At 55.8% G+C, this 18803-nt stretch overlaps 1 protein-coding gene across 5 annotated transcripts; it reads left to right on the forward strand.

The window, feature by feature from the left end:
* The first annotated feature begins 1949 nt into the window (after positions 1-1949).
* CDC25B (cell division cycle 25B) lies at positions 1950-11978 on the forward strand. 5 transcript variants are annotated; one of them, XM_069496409.1, is made up of 16 exons: positions 1950-2369; positions 3281-3402; positions 4032-4083; positions 5963-6004; positions 6120-6156; positions 6379-6501; positions 6595-6717; positions 6853-6987; positions 7409-7489; positions 7609-7785; positions 7954-8049; positions 8899-8961; positions 9109-9207; positions 9424-9557; positions 10411-10522; positions 10677-11978. In XM_069496409.1, exons 1-16 carry the CDS (start codon positions 2170-2172, stop codon positions 10815-10817), a joined length of 1737 nt encoding a protein of 578 aa, XP_069352510.1. In that variant the 5' UTR covers positions 1950-2169; the 3' UTR covers positions 10818-11978. The 5 variants fall into 5 exon arrangements, with proteins under 5 accessions (XP_069352510.1, XP_069352512.1, XP_069352511.1 ...); XM_069496410.1 differs by having other exon boundaries at positions 2081-2369; positions 3308-3402; XM_069496411.1 differs by lacking the exon at positions 6379-6501.
* Positions 11979-18803: the final 6825 nt, after the last annotated feature.

Raw genomic sequence — 18803 nt, forward strand, 5'->3', positions numbered from 1 at the left:
TGGGAACAGGCTTGGAGAAGCAGAAGGGATTTTGGAAACAAGAGGTAATGTTTCCTCCTCTTCTGCCAAGGCACCCCCTTAAGGAGCTTAGATACTTGATGTGCACAGCCCACAAGTGTCCTAACCAGGGCCTGGCTGAATGGGAGGAGTTGGTCTTCTTACTATGATGGTTGCAAATATTTAACTTATTTTTATTGACTAGTTTCTTTGTTTTAATTGAGCACATAATCTATGATCCAATTGGCAAAGGGAGATTGAGGAAGACACACAGAGTTGCTATGTGGGATGCTATGGAAGGACCCGTCTGAGGTCCTGTCCCCTCACTGGCCCAGAAATGACCTTCTGACTGCGGGATTTCAAGGGATTCAACAGTATAGCTCTCTCGTTCCCTGCTGCCCCCACACCCCCTGTGGAGATGTGTGTGTTTAGGTGGGGGGATACCTGCTGAGTTAATTTTGAAAATGCAACCTAAAGGAGAGTTTTATTTCTGATCTTTGGGGTAGGAAGCCTCACAGTAGTAATTCTCCCCTCCCCCTCAGGCACTAAGGGCAGACATATCCTCCACTGTGACTTGGTGGCTGGAGATCCGGAGCATGACCTCTGACCCAGGGACGATGAACAGGAAACCCAGCCCTGCCCAGCTCGCAGGACAGCGCTTGGCACAGCACAGGAGCCGGGCAAAATGTTCACAGAAGGAAATGTCAAGGTTCCCACCTTGGTCACCCCACTCAGGTGGGGTTGGGGTCTTCCCTTCACGTCTGCTGGCTCACCCAACCCTCCCAGCATCAGGCCCTCCCTTTTGCCACCCTCATGCGGTGCACCTTGGCCCCGGATGGTTGGGACTGCACGGGAAGGGGTGCGAGGCCCCACGCAGCTCCTGCGTTGCTGCGCTGCCCTTCGCCCAGCCGGAAGCCACCTCTTCCCTGGGGAGACGGGATACAAAGGCTTTCGGGTGCAGCCTTCTGGCCTTGCTCCAGGAAACCGGGCTCAGCTGGAAGGTGTTAGATAATTAGAGGATGCTCAGTTTAAACTATTGACAAATTCAGCCCCCCTGGACATCAAAGAAATACCAAACAATACGGTGCCATTGGCACCAAATTAGCCAAACCATGGATGGGTATGATAATTCCATGACTGGGTTCTCTGGTCGCTGACATCTTTCTTAACTCGGGAGCAGAAACCCATGCCTAGTCCAACCGTTAGAGCCTCTTCTAGGGCTGCTGGAGAAAAAGTGGGCCCTTTGGTGGTAACATCTAACCTAAGGGACCCCGGAGAAGCCCATCAGTTCCCGCTTGGGGCCCCCACTGCCAGCCCACCTCCTGCGCTGGCGGCTCCGCCGACGAAGTACGCTTTGCTGCTGCTCTGCGCTACCAGCTGCGTGGGCAGCGAGGCTGGGCGGTCCGAGGCGCCTAGATACGAGTGAATCCTGGCCCCACCACTTGCCCAACCGCGTGACCTTGAACGAGTTAATGAACTTCTCCACGCCTCAACGTCCCGCTCCGTGAAATGGAATATCTAACGCAGACCGTACGGCGCAGGCGCAGCTGTGTTTCGCAAACTTCCGGGCGCCGGGTGGAGCCTCTCAGGGTCCCCACTTGTGATAGATCGTACGAGATGTTAAACAGTAGGGGGTCCTTCTGAGGCCACCCTAGGGGGCTGTCATCCTTTGCGAGTGTGTAGCTCCAAACTATGTCGCAAGAGGCGGAATTCGGGAGGCCAGGATCCTCGCGCCCGGGAAGTGGGGGCGGGGAAAATGTGCCGGGACGTGGGATAAACCCCAATTCCTCCGCCCCACCCAAAGCCTGGAAATCCAGCCTCCGAGCCTCTTCCCCGCGGGCCCCGCCCTCCATCCCGCCCTCCTCTAACCCGCGCCGCCATTGGTGGCGTCCGGCGGCGCGGCCGCTGTTATTTTTCGAATATATAAGGAGGTGGAGGTGGCAGCTGCAACTAGAGACTTTCTAGACTGGAGCTTGGACCTCGCGTCCCTTCACCCCTCCCCACCCTCCCCGCATCCCTCTCCCTCGCTCCCGGCCCCGCTGCTCTTCCTCCCTCCCTCCCTTCCCCCCCACCCCCGGCCCGCTCCCTCCCTCGTCCCAGCCAGCTGTGCCCGGCGTCTGTTGGCGGCCCTGCGCCTGGCCCTCCAGGCAGCCTCCTGCCGGCCCCGCCGCGATGGAGGTGCCCCAGCAGGAGCCCGCCCTGGGCTCGGCTCTCAGTCCGGCCGGCGTGCGCTGTGGCGCCCAACGTCCGGGCCACCTCCCGGACCTCCTGCTGGAATCTCATGGCCCTCTGGGGTCCCCGAAGCGCGCGGCCGCTTCCTCGCCGGTCACTACCCTCACCCAGACCATGCACGATCTCGCGGGACTCGGCAGGTAGGACACCGCACGGAGGCTGGGTGTGGGGTGAGAGGCCCGGACTAGGGTCCTGGGCCTCCTGGGAGACTGTGCGTGGGAGCTGAATCCAAGAGGTGAAGTGGGGAGGCGTCTGGTGCAGAGCAGAGGGACGTCCTTGGCCGTGCCTCAGGGGCCCCCGGATTTGGGCTGTGAGACGGGCTGTGCCGCTCACACTCTCCAGGTGACCTGCTCTTGGTCTGTAGGAGCCTCTTTCCTCCTACCCCATTGTGCCTCCACCAAACTGCCTCCCTAATCTCTGCCCAAATAGCCATATTTTGCCCTAGGCTGGGGACCCCAAGCCTGGAGGGGGAACCTTCGAGTGGCAGAGAGGTGGGGTACTCAACAGGCCCGTGCCCCTGCTTCCTCCACCCAACCTACCCTCAGGGCTAGGAGTTTACTCACTGAGCTGATCCCTCTGCTGTGCAAACCCCTTTGGTCTGCCCTGGGTTGTCCCAGCTGTAATAGAGACCCAGGTCTTGGCCATTCCTTCAGGAAGGCACGTGGGTAGGTGGGGGTCTTCAAGTTTAGGGGAAGGCTCTCCCTGGCTGCACTGCTAACCCACCAACCCCCAGCCCAAGCTCATTGCTCTTGCCCTGGGCTCACCTTCCGCTGCACCTGGGAGGACCTTTCCTAAACCAATCAACAAAGAGAAGGCACTTTAGGGCCTCTGTAGAATGAGCCCGCCTTGACCTGAGAAGAGGGTCTGACCCTGGGCTTTCGTCTCCCTGGTGTGTTGCTCAGTTCTTCCTTCAGTGAGCGGAGCACCTCCCTGGGGCCGTGCAGAGGCTGGATGGGCCCTTCAGGTGGGCGGCAAGTGGGAACATGGGCCGGCCAGGCCGAGAACACCACATTTACCTTTCTCCTTTCCTGGGTCTCTGCTCCCTTGCCAGCGAGACCCCAAAAAGTCAGGCAGGGAGCCTGCTCTTCCACAGCCGGCTAACATGCCTATCCCTGTCTCGACGGGCATCCGAATCCTCCCTGTCATCCGAGTCCTCTGAATCTTCTGATGCAGGTGAGGCCCAGGGGTGCCTGGGGAGGTCCACTCAGTGCCAGGAGAGTTTGCGGTGCTGCCTGGGCCCCTCCCAAGTGATATGATCAAATGAACATCCTTCCCACGACCTGGTTGGCTGAGGGGCCTCACCTCTTCCGAGCCTCACTATGCCCAACCCAGACTGGCTGAGTGGGTGGCAGGGTAGGGCCCTCTGCAGGAGATGAGATCTTACCTATTTAAAACCACGCCAAAGTTGCTAAACCACAACCCCACCTGGGAAGCACGTAGGGCTGAAAGTTGGTCTTTAGAACATTTTCTTAGTCTGTAACTTTTGCCTTAAATCATTGTCTCTTCTAGAACAGATTGTTTTAAATTATTTTAAACCAGTTCAAGAAAAATGCTTAGCAAGCACTGTGGTTTAAAAACATTTGTAACGGGATTTCCGTCGTGAACAGGGAATGGAGCCCTGTGCCATTTGGAGGATGGTTCTATTTATCAGCCCTTAGAGTCCATGGTTAAGTTTTTATTTCATTTTTTAATCTGTCGAAATCCAAAATGGAAAGTTTTTTCCACCCTCCTTGGGATATAGTGTCGGGGGGAATATATAGAAAGTGCCACTACTTTCAAACCAAGGTGCTCTGTGTCCCCAGGTCTCTGCTTGGATTCCTCCAGCCCTATGGACCCCCAGATGGCGGAGCAGGCGTGAGTAGAGAAGGGGAATCCCTACTGCCAAGGAGCCGGCACCTGCCTTCGGGAATCCTAGTTCTAGCATGAACTCACCAGGGAGGCCTGGGAAAATGGACAGACCCCTCAGGAGCCCCACTCAGTAGGGGGACTCACCGACCTTCCCAGGCCTTGGCATTCTGCTCCCTGTCCCAGAGAAGGGTCTACTCTCATGGGAGCCAACTGAGAGTTAGCTAAGGGGCAGGGAGGGTGGGGACAGTGGCCACTAGGAGCAGCAAATACTTGACTCCAGCTAGCCTTTGTCTTGCAGGAATGCAAGCCCAGTGTATGTCCTGTTTTTCTTTTTTGCCTATACCCTTTTTTTTTTTCTGTGAAATATCACAATTTAAAAATATGGTCCAAATAACTCAAAACTTTAGCTCACTTTAGGGCAAACAAAACCCAGTTGCCTGCGACTGATTTGGTCCTTGGCCCATCAGCAGTCTCAGGCATCAATGACACTTGGGCCCTCTGGCCAGCCCCTGGGATAGGCCCTTTGGGAGAGGGAGTGGACAGAGAGCTGGTGGGCTCTGCTCTGGACAGATGCCTCCTCCTTGGTTATGGGGCATGGGTAGTGCCTTCCGGAGCACAGCTGTTCCCATCCAGCTGTTAAGGCCCAAGCAGGGGGAGCAGCTGCCAGCCATTAGTAGAGACAGCTGGGTACGCCCAGCCTGTGCTGGGGAACTATGGCTTTGGGTTCAGGGCAGTGACTGTCTTGCTTCCCACTGCCTTTGATCAGACTGGGCTGGGCTGCAGAGTTTGGTCATAAACAGGAAACGGGGAGAGAATTGGGTGGAGCTGGAGGGGACTGCAGGTTGGTTTTGGGTGGCAACACTGAGCTGTTCCTTGCCTTACCCCCAAGGCCAGGTGCAGATTGGAAACCAAGCCAATGAAATTGGTCATCCCTGATGCCAGGTTGGCTGGGCACAGCACACACAACCCCCTCACCACGGGGGGAGGCATCCCTTTCATCCTCGTTACACTTTAGCCCTGAGTGCCCCCGCCACCGTTGCACCTGCTTTGACGGTTATGCAGAGTTTCTCAGAAAGAAGCCGGCTAGTATGTGTGTGTGCATAGATGCACAAAAGCTCCGCATGGCAGGTGGTCTCTGGTGACATAGCTGGGGGGTGGGGCCTATTAGAGCAGCGTCTGCTCCAGCCTCAGAAGGAACATCTGTTGGAATTCCTTGCCTGCTGGCCTCTTCTAAGGCAGGAGGAGGGGGTGGGACAGGGGCTGGGTCCTGGAAAATTCCATAGGAGGGAGGAGAGGATGTGACCCTGCACATTTGTCACTAGGGGGGCTGCTGTGACAGTCTAGGGCTGATCCCGGGGAAGCCTAAAGCAGGCCCCTGTCCTGAGGGGAGCCAGGCCAGCCCCTCACAAGGGGAGGGAAGCCCAGCTTTGGTATCCAGGCCCTGGAGACACCCACATTGCTGGGTGCCACAGCCTGTCATCACGGGATGGATGGATTCCTTTCCTGGCGGCCATATGGCCCTGCTGAGGTGATTTGCATACAGGTGGAAGGCCTGTGTGCAGGCTGGCGAGACCGTTGCCTTGGTGACGCCTCAACGACCCTGCGACCTACCCCAGCTGTCTCCATCACTGCCATTCTCTGGGCCCTCTTCCATTCAGGGCAGCCTTTAAAATCCCAAACTGCCTGTCAGCTCCCCCCCTCCCTAATACCTGGGCCCCACTGAGAGTGGGCATTCTTCCTCCCACCCTCCCCTTCCCCTGGCCTGAGCCCTGGTCCCTGTCTTGGCCCTCATCCCTGGCCCCTGGGCCTTGTGGATTGGGGACCTGGTGCTGGGTGGTGATGGGTGCAGGTGAGCGTGGGTTGCATGAACCCTTCTCTGTCCTAGGTTTGAACAGGCCATCCAGGCAACCAGCCGGGTCATTCGGAAGTAAGTGCTCCCAGGCCTCCTCCACCCACCTCGGGCTTTCCCCGAGGGCATCCAGCATGCTCTCAGTCCCTGCCTTGACTGTCTCAACCCTCACTGTCCCCGTTTCCTTCTGCAGTGAGCAGTTTGCCATCCGCCGCTTCCAATCCATGCCGGTGAGTGTCCTCTGCAGCCCAACAGGAGGCTCAGGCATGCTGGCCAGGCATGGGAAGGAGGCATCCTGGGAGCACCTCCCAGAGGGTGGACTCGATGCAGCCGGGTGTCCCCGGTCTGGCTTCGGGAGATGGGGGAGTTGGAGGAGGTTTGGAAAGGTGAGGCCTGGGCTGGTGCCAGAGGAATGCAGCCCTCAGCACCTGCTGCCCCGCCTGGCTCTCTAGGTGAGGCTGCTGGGCCACAGCCCTGTGCTGCGGAACATCACCAACTCCCAAGCGCCGGACGGCCGGAGGAAGAGCACGGCGGGCGGCAGAGCTGCCAGCGGCTCTGGGGAAGACAAGGAGAACGTGCGCGTCCAGAGGCCGGGATGGGAGAGGAGGGGGCATGCCAAGGTGGTTCTCTGGCACTTAATGACCCTCCTCTCCCATCTTACCCCACAGGATGGAGTTGTCTTCAAGATGCCGTGGAAGCCCACCCATCCCGGCTCTGCCCGTGCTCTGGCAGAGTGGGCCAGCCGCAGGGAAGCTTTCGCCCAGAGGCCAAGCTCGGCCCCCGATCTGATGGTACAGCAAGAGGGCTGGACCCTTGTAGGGGCTTTGGGAGGAGGCAGGCCTGGGGAAGAGGAGGGTGGTCCCGAGCTCCCAGAAGAATGGGGGTGTCCCTACCCCCGAGTCAGTGCCTGTTCATCACTCCAACAGTGTCTCAACCCTGAGCGGAAGATGGAAGTAGAAGAGCTGAGTCCCCTGGCCCCACGCTGCCTCTCCCTGACCCCTGCTGAGGGGGATGCTGAGGAAGATGATGGATTTGTGGACATCCTAGAGAGTGACTTGAAGGTAAACAGCCTTGCGCTGCCGGGTCCCTACCCCCCCCTCCCTGGGATCTCCCAAAGGAAGAGAGCTCTGAGCCCCTGCAGCAAGACTGTGACCTCATTCCAGGGTCAGAAGAGGAATTCAAGGTAACCGAGGCACTGACCTCTGGCCAATCAAAGAACAGGTGGCTGGTGCTGCAGTAGGGGGAGGAGGGGCAGGGTGGGGGAGCTTCTCAGGGTTCAGTACAAGCCCCAACAGCGAGTGGGTCCCTGCAGCTCCTTGGATCTGGGGGGCTGCCCCGTGTGGAGGAGCTGGCAGGGCCAGGGTGGGCTGCTGGTTTGGGGTTTGTGGGGAGAACAGGGAAGGCTGTGCTGGAAGATTGGGGGATGGAGGGGTTTGGCCTGTGCCTGTGGGTGTGACCATATCCTTGCTGATTGGGCCTCAGGACGACGAGGCGGTCCCCCCAGGCATGGAGAGCCTCATTAGCGCCCCACTGGTCAAGACCTTGGAAAAGGAAGAGGAGCAGGTGGGCCTCTGGGGTGGCCCCCCAGGGAACATGGAGGGGTGGGGGTCCTACCCGGCTGGTGGGATTTGAGGGGTGGGTGGGTGCTGGGCACTCTGACCCTGACCTGCTGTCCCTGCCAGGACCTTGTCATGTACAGCAAGTGCCAGCGGCTCTTCCGCTCGCCGTCCATGCCCTGCAGCGTGATCCGGCCCATCCTCAAGAGGCTGGAGCGGCCCCAAGACAGGGACATACCTGTTCAGAACAAGCGGAGGAGGAGCGTGACCCCTCCAGAGGAGCATCAGGAGCCTGAGGAACCTGTGGGTGCCTTTCTCCTGGGGCAGGGCTGTTGCTGCCCACCTTGGGCACAAGCCTGGGCTGCCACCTCCTTGACCGGGTTTGTGGCAAAGGGTAGGGTGCAGGTGGCAGCCTGGACATGGCCGTAAAAAGGGGCACTGACTCTGCCCTCCATCTGTCCCACCTTCCAGAAAGCCCGTGTCCTCCGCTCAAAGTCCCTGTGTCATGATGAGATTGAGAACATCTTGGACAGTGACCACCGCGAGCTGATCGGAGATTACTCCAAGGTAGCAGCACTGGCCTCTTATTCACTGTGGCCCTAGCCCAGGAATTGCTTCAGCTCCTCCCTCGCTCCCCAGAGGCCCCCTTTTCTTTGTCCTTTGTATCTTTTCATCTTTTGTTCTCACGAAGACTCCTCTCTCTGGCTCTCCTTGGTCTCCTGACTCTACCTCAAGTCTGTCCAGGCCTCCCTAGTATCTCAACCTTGGAAGACATTTCCAAGCTAAGATCTAGCTGGGAGACTCCTCCTGCCCATACTTGGCAGAGTGTGAGGGCAGAAGTGGAGAGTTCATCTCTTCCACGCCCCTCCTCACTTCCCCCTGCAAGGCTGTTCCATGCAGGTCAGTCCCTAGAGGCCCCCTGGGTTGCTATGGGAACCAGAGCTGAATTTGAAGGCCAAAGCAGGTGTGGCCTCTGGGCTTGGGAATGAAACTTCCTTCTTTCCAGACTCCTAGTCTTTTTTTTTTTTTTTTTTTTTTTTTTTTGAGACAGAGTCTCACTTTGTTGCCCGGGCTAGAGTGAGTGCTGTGGTGTCAGCCTAGCTCACAGCAACCTCAAACTCCTGGGCTTAAGCAATCCTTCTGCCTCGGCCTCCTGAGTAGCTGGGACTACAGGCATGTGCCACCATGCCCGGCTAATTTTTTCTATATATTTTTAGTTGTCCAGCTAATTTCTTTCTATTTTTAGTAGAGACGGGCGTCTCGTTCTTGCTCAGGCTGATCTCGAACTCCTGACCTTGAGCGATCCACCCGCCTCGGCCTCCCAGAGTGCTAGGATTTTAGGCGTGAGCCACCGCGCCCGGCCTCAGACTCCTAGTCTTCACAGTTTCATTTTCTCTCTCTCATCCCTTCCTTCAGGCCTTTCTCCTACAGACTGTGGACGGAAAACACCAGGACCTCAAGTACATCTCACCAGAAACAGTAAGCTGGCTTGAGCCATTTTCTGGGTGCATCTGGGCCCACTCTTCAGCCCTTCACCTTCCCTGGGGACAGGCTGCATGGCCTAGGCCAGAGGAAGAGCCAGGGCCAGCCTGATCTGCTGGGACCAACCCCCATGATCTCGTATAGATGGTGGCCCTGTTGATGGGCAAGTTCAGCAACATCGTGGAGAAGTTCCTGATTGTGGACTGCAGATACCCCTATGAGTATGAAGGCGGGCACATCAAGGTGAGGCAGGGTGATGGGAGAGGCCCTGAATGCCCCACCTGGTTCAGATGCTTCCTCTGCCGAGAGGGTGAATCGGTGGAGGGCGGGTGCACTTCTCCTGGGGTAGGATCCTGCCCAGCAAGAGGTGAGGTCACCTGCCTGAAAGATGGGGAACACAAAGGGAGGGTCTGCCTCCTCGGCCCAGCGCTGCGGCCTGAGCCCCAGCTCCTCTGACAGACTGCCGTGAACTTGCCCCTGGAACGCGATGCTGAGGCCTTCCTGCTGCAGAGCCCCATCGTGCCCTGCAGCCTGGACAAGAGAATCATCCTCATTTTCCACTGTGAATTCTCATCCGAGCGCGGACCCCGCATGTGAGTCCCAGCTCTGCCCAGCCAGCTCGTGTCTGCCCGGCCTCTCTGGCTCACAGTTGCTAGAGCCGCTGGGATGGCCAGAGGCACAAGCCCAGCCCCTCTCCGGCCTGGGCCTCTTGCTGCATCTAAGGGCCCTCTCCTGGTCCTCAATGATGCTGACTCTTCTAGTGTTCCATGCTGTTAGGTCCCCATTGGTACCCCTTTCCCTTGGCGTCCACAGCAGCGCAGCCCTGAGCTGAGCTCCTTCTCCTAAGCCTCTGCTCTGCCTGGCCGTCTGCCCTCCCCCTGCCTCCTCTCCTGGGTGGCCACTGGTCCATCTGCCTGCTAGTGGCTCTCCCGCCTGGCCTCACCTGTGTGCTGGGAACCCGTACCCAGATGCTCTTTACAGAGTCCTCATCTCTGCTGCCTCCCCTCTCCTACAGGGATTCCAGCATGTGGTACCCGCCTCCACCCGTCACCGGGCGTTGGTCTTGGGCCCTTCTCCTCTGTCCCTTCTCCCCATCTCTCGTCCTCACCACATCTTGGCCAGGAGATCTCCTGAATGCATCTCTTGAATTCTATCCACTTCTCTCTTCTTCTGCTTCCTTCCTCCTGGTCCAGGCTACATGCAGATTGTGCACCTGCCTTCTAGAAATAGCACACCTTGGTGTACCTCCTTCCTTCTATTCCTGCCAAGCTCTCTATGCCCAGTAGCCAGACTGATCTTTTGAAAATGTTCTGTGGCTGACACTCCTGTGCTCAAAAACCTTCTGAGGCTCCCCAAGGCCCTGAAAGGAGTGGGTGCAGGGAATGGGTCCACTGATGCACCCCGCACTGTATGCCCAGCTCTTTCCGCCCCTCCATGCCGGTCCAGGTGCCGCTTCATCAGGGAACGAGACCGTGCTGCCAACGACTATCCCAGTCTCTACTATCCCGAGATGTATGTCCTCAAAGGCGGCTACAAGGAGTTCTTCCCGCAGCACCCGGTACCGTGGGGAGGGAGGCGCAGTCTCCGCAGGAGGGTGGAAGCAGAGGGAAGGGGTTCGGGCCAGGCTGTGCCCTAAAAGAAGAAGGGAGGACTGGGTCCCCCCAGAGGTACTCACTCCCCTGGATTGATGGGCCCCTTCCATCCTGCCCTAGAACTTCTGTGAGCCCCAGGACTACCGGCCCATGAACCATGAGGCCTTCAAGGAGGAGCTGAAGACCTTCCGCCTCAAGACTCGCAGCTGGGCTGGGGAGCGGAGCCGGCGGGAGCTCTGCAGCTGGCTGCAGGACCAGTGAGGGCACGGCAGTCCTGCCACCTCCCTTGCCTTGCGAGGCCTGGCACTAGCTGCCCTGTGGATCTGCAGGGCCGAGGCCCTGTTGGAGGCCCAGGTGCTATCCAGGGGACAGACAGTGTGGGTGTCCCACCAGTCTGCCCCATCCCCAATTCCCCTGTCTCACCCTAGTCATGTTCCGTATCCTGGTGGCACCCACCCCCACTCCAGAAGAGCCTGGCCTATTAAGTTGGGTTAACACCAGCTTAAGGCAGTATTTTGTGTCCAGCAGGAGCCTTTTTGATTCCTTGTTTGGGCCAACCCTTTGTCTCCCTGTGTCCAGAAGAGCCCCTTTGTGTATATGTCAGCTGAGGCTGGGGGACAGCCACCACCCATGAGGATGGTTCAGAGCTGATTTCCTCCCTGGCCTGGGAGTCAGCACCCTGCCCTGGCTTCTCACCTGGCTAGGGCTGTCCCCCACCCTCTGCAGGAGTCATGGGTGTGTCTGTCATTCTGCCCCTTTCTCTCTTCCTCTTTCCTGTCCCCCCATACAAGCACTGCCTGCATAAATGTAAGCTCTTACTCTGTCCTGTTTCAGTGTTACCTGCATGCTTGATTTGTTTGTCTTTTTGCCCATCTCAGGACACTTTCATAGGCTGTTTAGGCTCCACCTGTCAAACATTAATGACCCACCTGGTCCCAGTTTTCTTGGCCCAGAATGGGATGTTATTATCCTCGGGGGCTCCCAGGGCAAGGGCGAAGGCCCGAGTCTTGAGCCTGCTGGAAGCCCAGCCCCCACTGCTGTGAACCCTGGGGCCTGACTGGTCAAAACTTGCTGCTGCTTTGTTGCGGATGGACAGAAGGGTGGATGGATGGATGGATGGATGGAAGGATGGATGGATGGCCATGGATGCACAGTGCCTTACACACAGAAACCAGGTGGAAACATTTTGGTGAGCATGACAGCCTGCAGCAGGAATATATGTGTGTCTGTCTGTGTGGACAAAAATCTTTACACTTAAGAGTTTGGAAATATTCAAGAGGAAATGTCGTAGAAGCAGCTAAATTAAGGACTGAGCAACCTCTGGATTCTAAATCTCAAGATGGGGGAAGGGCTGCGCTTGAAGGCCCTGATGAGTCATCTGTTGGGGCCTTGGTTCAATAAAGCACTGAGCAAGTTGAGTAACCAGCGTTGTGTCCTGTGGGGCCCTTGACAAGACCACAGCTGACTCTGATGGTGGGCTTGGGGTGGGGGGAAGGTCAGGAGAGGCTGGGAGACTCCCTGGAGAGGGGATCTCATGCTAACCCTCTTGCCCTGAAGTCTTTCATCTCCTGCATGACACCCCTGCCAGGACTTTGGGTTCAGCCCCTCCCTGTCACCTGGCTACCCAAGCACTTCTGGGCTCATCCTTCCTGAACTCTGCACCAAAAGGCAAGAGTGACCCCATCACTCAAGGATTATCAATGGCTCCCCATTGTCAGGATAAACTTAAAGGACTCCTGGCCTTTTAGGATTTGAGATCTCAGACTCATCCCTGCAAGAGAGTGGGAAAGGGCTAATCTGGTAGGCCGGGCACGGTGGCTCATGCCTGTAATCCTAGCACTCTGGGAGGCTGAAGCAGGAGGATCACTCGAGGTCAGGAGTTTGAGACCAGCCTGAGCAAGAACGAGACCCCCGTCTCTACTAAAAATAGAAATTATATGGACAACTAAAAATATATTTAGAAAAAATTAGCCGGGCATGGTGGCGCATGCCTGTAGTCCCAGCTACTCGGGAGGCTGAGGCAGAAGGATTGCTTAAGCCCAGGAGTTTGAGGTTGCTGTGAGGTAGGCTGATGCCACGGCACTCACTCTAGCCCGGGCAACAAAGTGAGACTCTGTCTCAAAAAAAAAAAAGAAAGGGCCAATCTGGGATAACAGGTCCCAGACCCAAACCCAGGTGTCTCTGAGGAAATCGCCTCTGAATACCGCCGCAGGTGACCGCCCCCCAACACACATATGCATGAGCTATGTGATAGTAGCTTTGCCTAATACAATGCACACACAACATATGTCCGACATGATTATCTCTTTCTGTGAAAGTGCATCTACATTCTGAAGTAGGTGGTGCAATGATTATCTACCCCATTTTGCAGATGGGAAAATGGAGGCTGTTTCCTACCAGAGCAGCAAAAAGAGACTCCAGGTTCCCAGGCTAAGCCTGAAGAACACTTGCCCTGTCTCCAGCTTGTTCTCCCACATTTCTTTGCCCAAAAGCTTGGTCTTCACTCCTGGTCCAGAGCCTCCTGCAAGGGCACAATAGGTAGGAGGTGATGAGGTGTGGCTTTGGTTTGGGCTTGGGATCTGCTCAGGGAGGGAGGGGTCCTGAAGGATCCTGAAGCCCCCTGAAGCCCCCTCTATTGAGCAGGCAGCTGACATCCAGGAGAACATTTATTTGGGTGAGGGGACTTGCCCCAGAAAAGGGCAAATAATTATGCAGACCCCTGAGAAGGGGAGAGGTGGGGAAGGGGGGAGAGTGAGCCCTGGGTACCACCATGCTGAAACCTCCTTGCTCCACCAAGTACTCAGGTGGTCTTGTGAAGCTGTCTTCCTCTTGGTTTCACAGGAAGGCAGCTGGATGCTCCGAGAGGGTGCTCACTTGCCTAAGGTCACACAGCAGCTATAAGCAGAGCTGACATTCCAGCCTGCCCAGGAGTCTCCCACCCCTCACCTCCCACCCTGGTGCCAGAGCAACCAAAGGAGTGGTGCTAGGCTGCCTCACTTCTCCGTGAGTGTCCTCTTCCCACTCCTGGATCGGGCCATGTGGGGAGGAAGCAGCACAGGCTGAGTGTCTACAATGCCCAGGCTTTGTGCCAGGGCTGACACCTGTGGCCACATGTGTTCCCATCATAACCCACGATCAGAGTCACAGCTGCTGTCATGGGACACTTAGTATGCTCCAGACACTTCAGATATATTGTCTCCTAAGTCCACCAGGTAGGTATTCAGCTCATTTCTCAGGGGAGAAGGCCCTGGTGCCCACAGCTACCCTGAGGGAGGCAGGAGCCTGGGTCTGGGAAAGGGGGTGCCATGGGTTTGCCTCTCGGCTCCCAAGTCAGGCCAGGACCCCCTCTGCCCCTGGAAAGTTCAAGGGATTGGAGCAGAGGCGCCCCCATGTCCCTTCTCTTTAGCAAGAGAAGCTAAAACTTTCTTCCTGGATGTGCCGAAAGGGAAGTGGATCAGGCTGGGCGGTGGTTTAAAATCCTGGGCCGCCAGCCAGTTTTAAAGGTTGTCTGGCTCTGGCCAGGGCGGGGCAGGATTCCAGTCTGCAGGAGCCCCAGAGCGGCCACGTGCTGCCAGCTCACGTGGTTAAAGAGCTGTGTGGGGTTGGGCATGAGCCCAGGAGCTGGCTGGTGCCTGCCCGGCCAAGTCAGCGCCACCAGCTGGGGTCTCTTCACCCACTTCGTAGTCTCAACTGTTCACGCAGGAACTTTCACAATGACAGGGCACACACCTTCAACGCAGAGCTTAGTCCTGAGGGACAATCACCACACAGCTCAAGATGTGGGACGTTTCTAGCATCCTGGGCGGCTCCCCTGTGCTCCCTCCCCCAGAGATCCTGGTCCACCTCCATCACGGTAGTCCGGCTTTGTTTGCTCATGAACTTCCTATAAATGAAATTGGAGACTTTGTGCCCTTTTGTTTGGCTTCTTTCGCTCAGGAGAATGATTTTGAGATTCATTATGTTTCCCTGTTTAGCAGGACTTTGTTCTTTATTCATTGTTGTGTCGTATTCCATTATAGGGATATACTTCTAAATTGAATTATTCATTCTACCTTTTTTCCTTTGTTTTTTTAATTTTTTTAAAGCTGTGCACGGTGGCTCATGCCTATGATCCCAGCACTTTGGGAGGCTGAGGCAGGAGGATTGCCTGGAGCCAGGAGTTCAAGACCAGCCCAGACAACGTAAGCGATGCCCTGTCTCTAAAATAAATAAATTTTTTAAAAATTAAGGTATAATTTACACGCAGTAAAATTCACCCTTTTTAAAGTATCTATGCTGCCAAAGTGAGCACTAAAATTCACCATTTTGAGTATACAGTTCTGTGAATTTTGACAAATACATACAGTTGTGTAACGGTCAATACAATCAAGATCGAGATCATAGTTATCCTACCCTGGATAGATTATTTGGGACTATTATAAATTGTGCTGGGGACATACCCAGGAGTGGAATTCTGGGTTATGGTGTGTTATGTTCGGTATTAGTATTTTCTTTTCTTTTCTTTTCTTTTCTTTTTTGAGACAGAGTCTCACTCTGTTACCCAGGCTAGAGTGCCGTGGCATCATCCTAGCTCACAGCAACCTCAAACTCCTGGGCTCAAGCTATCCTCCTGCCTCAGCCTCCCAAGTAGCTGGGACTACAGGCATGCACCACCATGCCCAGCTAATTTTTTCTATATATATATATATATTTTTTTTTTTAGTTGTCCAGCTAATTTCTTTCTATTTTTTAGTAGAGACGGGGTCTCGCTCTTGCTCAGGCTGGTCTCGAACTCCTGAGGTCAAACGATCCACCTGCCTCGGCCTCCCAGAGTGCTAGGATTACAGGGGTTTTAGTATTTTCTACACAGTTGTCCAAAGTTCTTGCACCAACTTACCTCCCCCCAGCAGTGTCTGAGAGTTCTGTTGTTCCACATTCTCGTCAAAATTGGGAAATTTTAATTTCACTCCCTTTACCAGAAAATTTGACTGCTGTATGTAGAAAAGAGCTCTGTTACCGGTCAAGTGCTGACCGCACATACTGTGTGTGGCGGTGGCAGGCATTTGAGTGTCGCTGACACAGCCTGTTGTCTGACTCTCCTGTATTGAAAGATGAAACTGTATTGGTCTTAGTCTTAACTTTTTTTTCTCAAATCAGAGTCTTAAAAAATCAAAGTGACTCTTTAGGTTTAATTGGCTGTGTGTTAATGGGCTTAAGTCCTTCTGCTGACAACAGCCCACGGCCATCTAGAAAACTTACGCTTTCTAAAAAGCCTTCATCCCTGGAACCGAGCGCACGGGCACCCTGCTCTCCACAGGCAATGCAACTGGTGGTGGTGCAGAAAGAAGTTTCCACGAGGAGGTCCCTGGCTACGAGGAATCTGGAATCAATCAGGAGAGGGCAGTTGAGTAATGATGGAGGAGTCGCTGTTTTGCAGCCATGAAAATCATGCCTTGAGAGAACGTTCGGGGATGTGAAATGATTCACAATCTATTGTTCAAAGGAGACAGTTGGTTATGGGACAGGAGGGAAGAAGCATTCCCACCCTCCCCGCACAGCAGAAGTCTGTGTGGGTGCCAAGGCGCTCAGGGAGGGTTACCGCTGCCACACCCAGCCCACACTGGCACGCACGCCCCTGGGAGGCCGCCAGCCTCTGAGTCAGCGGGGCCTGGGGCAGTAGGAGGGGAAGGGGCCTCACGTGGCTGAGCCTGCACTGCCTTGTGAGGCCTCTTGGCTCTCAGCCCCACAGGAAGCGTGGCTGTTTGAAAGGACGAATCACACGCGGCCTTGTCCTCCTGGGGCCCAGCCAAGACTACTTCCCCAAAGGGGGGTCTGGGGGGAGGGGGCCTCCCAGGGGTGGGTTGTAGAGGGTTAGCAGGGGTGGGGCTGGGGGGATGCTATGGCCTTCCAGAGTTCAGGGGGAAGGGGGACTGCCGAGCCAGCCCCAGGGTGACCATAAGGGGACAGAGGGAAAAGAGGAAACACAAGGGAGTGGGAGGGACCAGGCTGGAATCTACTGACAAGGTCACCTCCAAGGACACATGTGTAACATCAGGGCAGTTACTTAATCTCACTGGGCCTCTGTTTCCTCATCTGTAAAATGGGGATAGTAAAGCCCTACTTCAGAGGGTTGTGGATTGGATCAAATGAGTCAGTGTACGTAAAGCACAGGGCCTGCACCGAGCAAGTGCCGCACAAGAGTCTTGTATGGCTGATATTGCTTAGGGCCCAGCCTGGGGTTTTCCTCCCCTTTCTGCACGTGGACAAGTGGCTGGGTGAGGGGTGACAGGAGGAAAGCCAGCCGCAGTGCAGGAGGCGGACGGCCCCAGCACCAGTCCAGGTGGCAGTGAGGAAGCTGGGGATGGAGGTTTGGTGGAGGCGGAGGACGGGAAAGCTGCGCAAGTGGCCTGCGGGAGGCTCCCAGCACAGGGTGAAGCCATCCCTGAGATGGAGGGAGGGGAGGGAAGGGAGGGACAAGGATTGCCTGACTCTGGTCTCCTTTATTCCAAGGCAGCCATAATCCACCCAATTTCAGTCTGCCTTGATTCTCAAAAAAAAAAAAAAAAGTACATCCCGTCTTCTTCTTAACGTTCCTACTTTGATCTTTGGGAAATGCCTGCACACCCTCATCAGGGAGGCATTCAAGAAATCCGCTGCCCAGGGCTATAGATTCCAACTAAGTGTCCTCCCCACATCCAGTGGCAGGTGGTGGCTGACTGGTCTGGCCTGAGGTCTCAGGTTCTGTAAAGATCATCAGTGAGGCCAGGTGCGGTGGTGCACTACAGTCCCAGCTGCTAGGAAGGCTGAGGCAGGAGTATCGCTTGAACACCGGAGTTCAAGGCTGTAGCATACCTATGACTGTGATTGTGACTAGCCACTGCACTCCAGCCTGGGAAGCATAACAGGACCCCATTTCTTACCAAAAAAAAAGTCATCAATGAAGGTTTCAAATTGTCAAGAACTTAATGGGGCTGTCTCAGGAGGGGAAGCTCCCTGTCTGGAGGGGCCCGCAGGGTTTGTACTGATGTCTGGGAGAAGCAGCAGAACTTACCAGGCTTGGCTGCCCATCAGTGATCCAGGACCTGGCTTGGGTAGGTGTGGGGTGGAACTCGCTTTCCAAATTGAGTCAATATCAGTCACTGCACACACACCTAGCAGTGGACACCAAGGGGGTCTGAAAGGCAAGCCACAAGCTGTCTGCCACTGTGAGGCTGGCCCCACACTCGTGGGTGGAGAGCAGTGGAAGGGCCAGCGAGGCGCTGCAGGCAACCCCCAACTTGAAGGACCACTGAGGAGAGCAGGCCTGGGGTGTGTGTGGAGGTGCCTCTGTCCACAGTCAGGAAGGGGAAGGGGAAGCACCAGGGAGGTGTGGCCCCACTGAAGCAGGGGGGTTGCGTCACAAACCCAGCCACCTGTCTCCTTCAAGCTCTGCTAGTTTTTTTGTAGTGCTTTATTTATTTAACTCCTCACCTTCTCTCTCTCTCTCTCTCCCCCCCCACCCCCATCTGTCTTTCTGGTGCTGATCTGGTATCCCTCGCCTCTCTGCCTCTGGTTTAATGGTTGTCAACATTTATTAGTTTGTTGGATGCCTACTGGGTGCCAGGCTCCACCCTGCCCACTCCATATGCTGCATCACTTAGGAATGTGTTAGGTTCGTGTCACAGAAACCCCGCACAGCAGGCTAACCACATAAAACGTGTGCCCCTCGCTCAGCAAGAAGACTCTGCGGCGTCTCTGGGGTCCAGCTCCTTCCTGCCTCACTGTCCTCGGCACGTGGCTTTTGACCTTGGAGGCATGACAAGGCTGAAGGCTGCAAAAAGTCAGAGAATGGCACTAAGTCTGTCCCCCTTATCTGGAAAATGATGGCTTTCCTGAGGCCCCACCCAGGTGGTTCTCACCGTGCCCCACTGGGGAGGCTGTGCAGGCATTTCTGACTCGGTCCAGGTCTTCTGAATAAAGGAGGAAGAGTGTAGGACCCTGAGTCCAGGAAGGCTGGCTTCTTCCCACACTCTGCTATAATCTAGTCCTCATATCCAGAATGCCCTTCCTGCCTGCGGAACTCCTACCTCTCCAGAAAGCCCAGTTCAGAGGCTACCTCCTCTATATGGTCTTCCCAGATTGCTCCTTCAGGGTCCTTCCCACTCCTGAATCTGTTGGTGCTCTCTCGACTCCTACCTGCCTTGGCATTGCATTTGTCTGCACGGAGTCTGCTAGAAACTTAGCACCCAGAGGACTTGCCCAGCAGAAGGAAACGATGAGCACATGAAT

Source organism: Eulemur rufifrons, chromosome 20 (genome assembly GCF_041146395.1).
Source record: "Eulemur rufifrons isolate Redbay chromosome 20, OSU_ERuf_1, whole genome shotgun sequence".
NCBI classification, from domain to species: domain Eukaryota; kingdom Metazoa; phylum Chordata; class Mammalia; order Primates; family Lemuridae; genus Eulemur; species Eulemur rufifrons.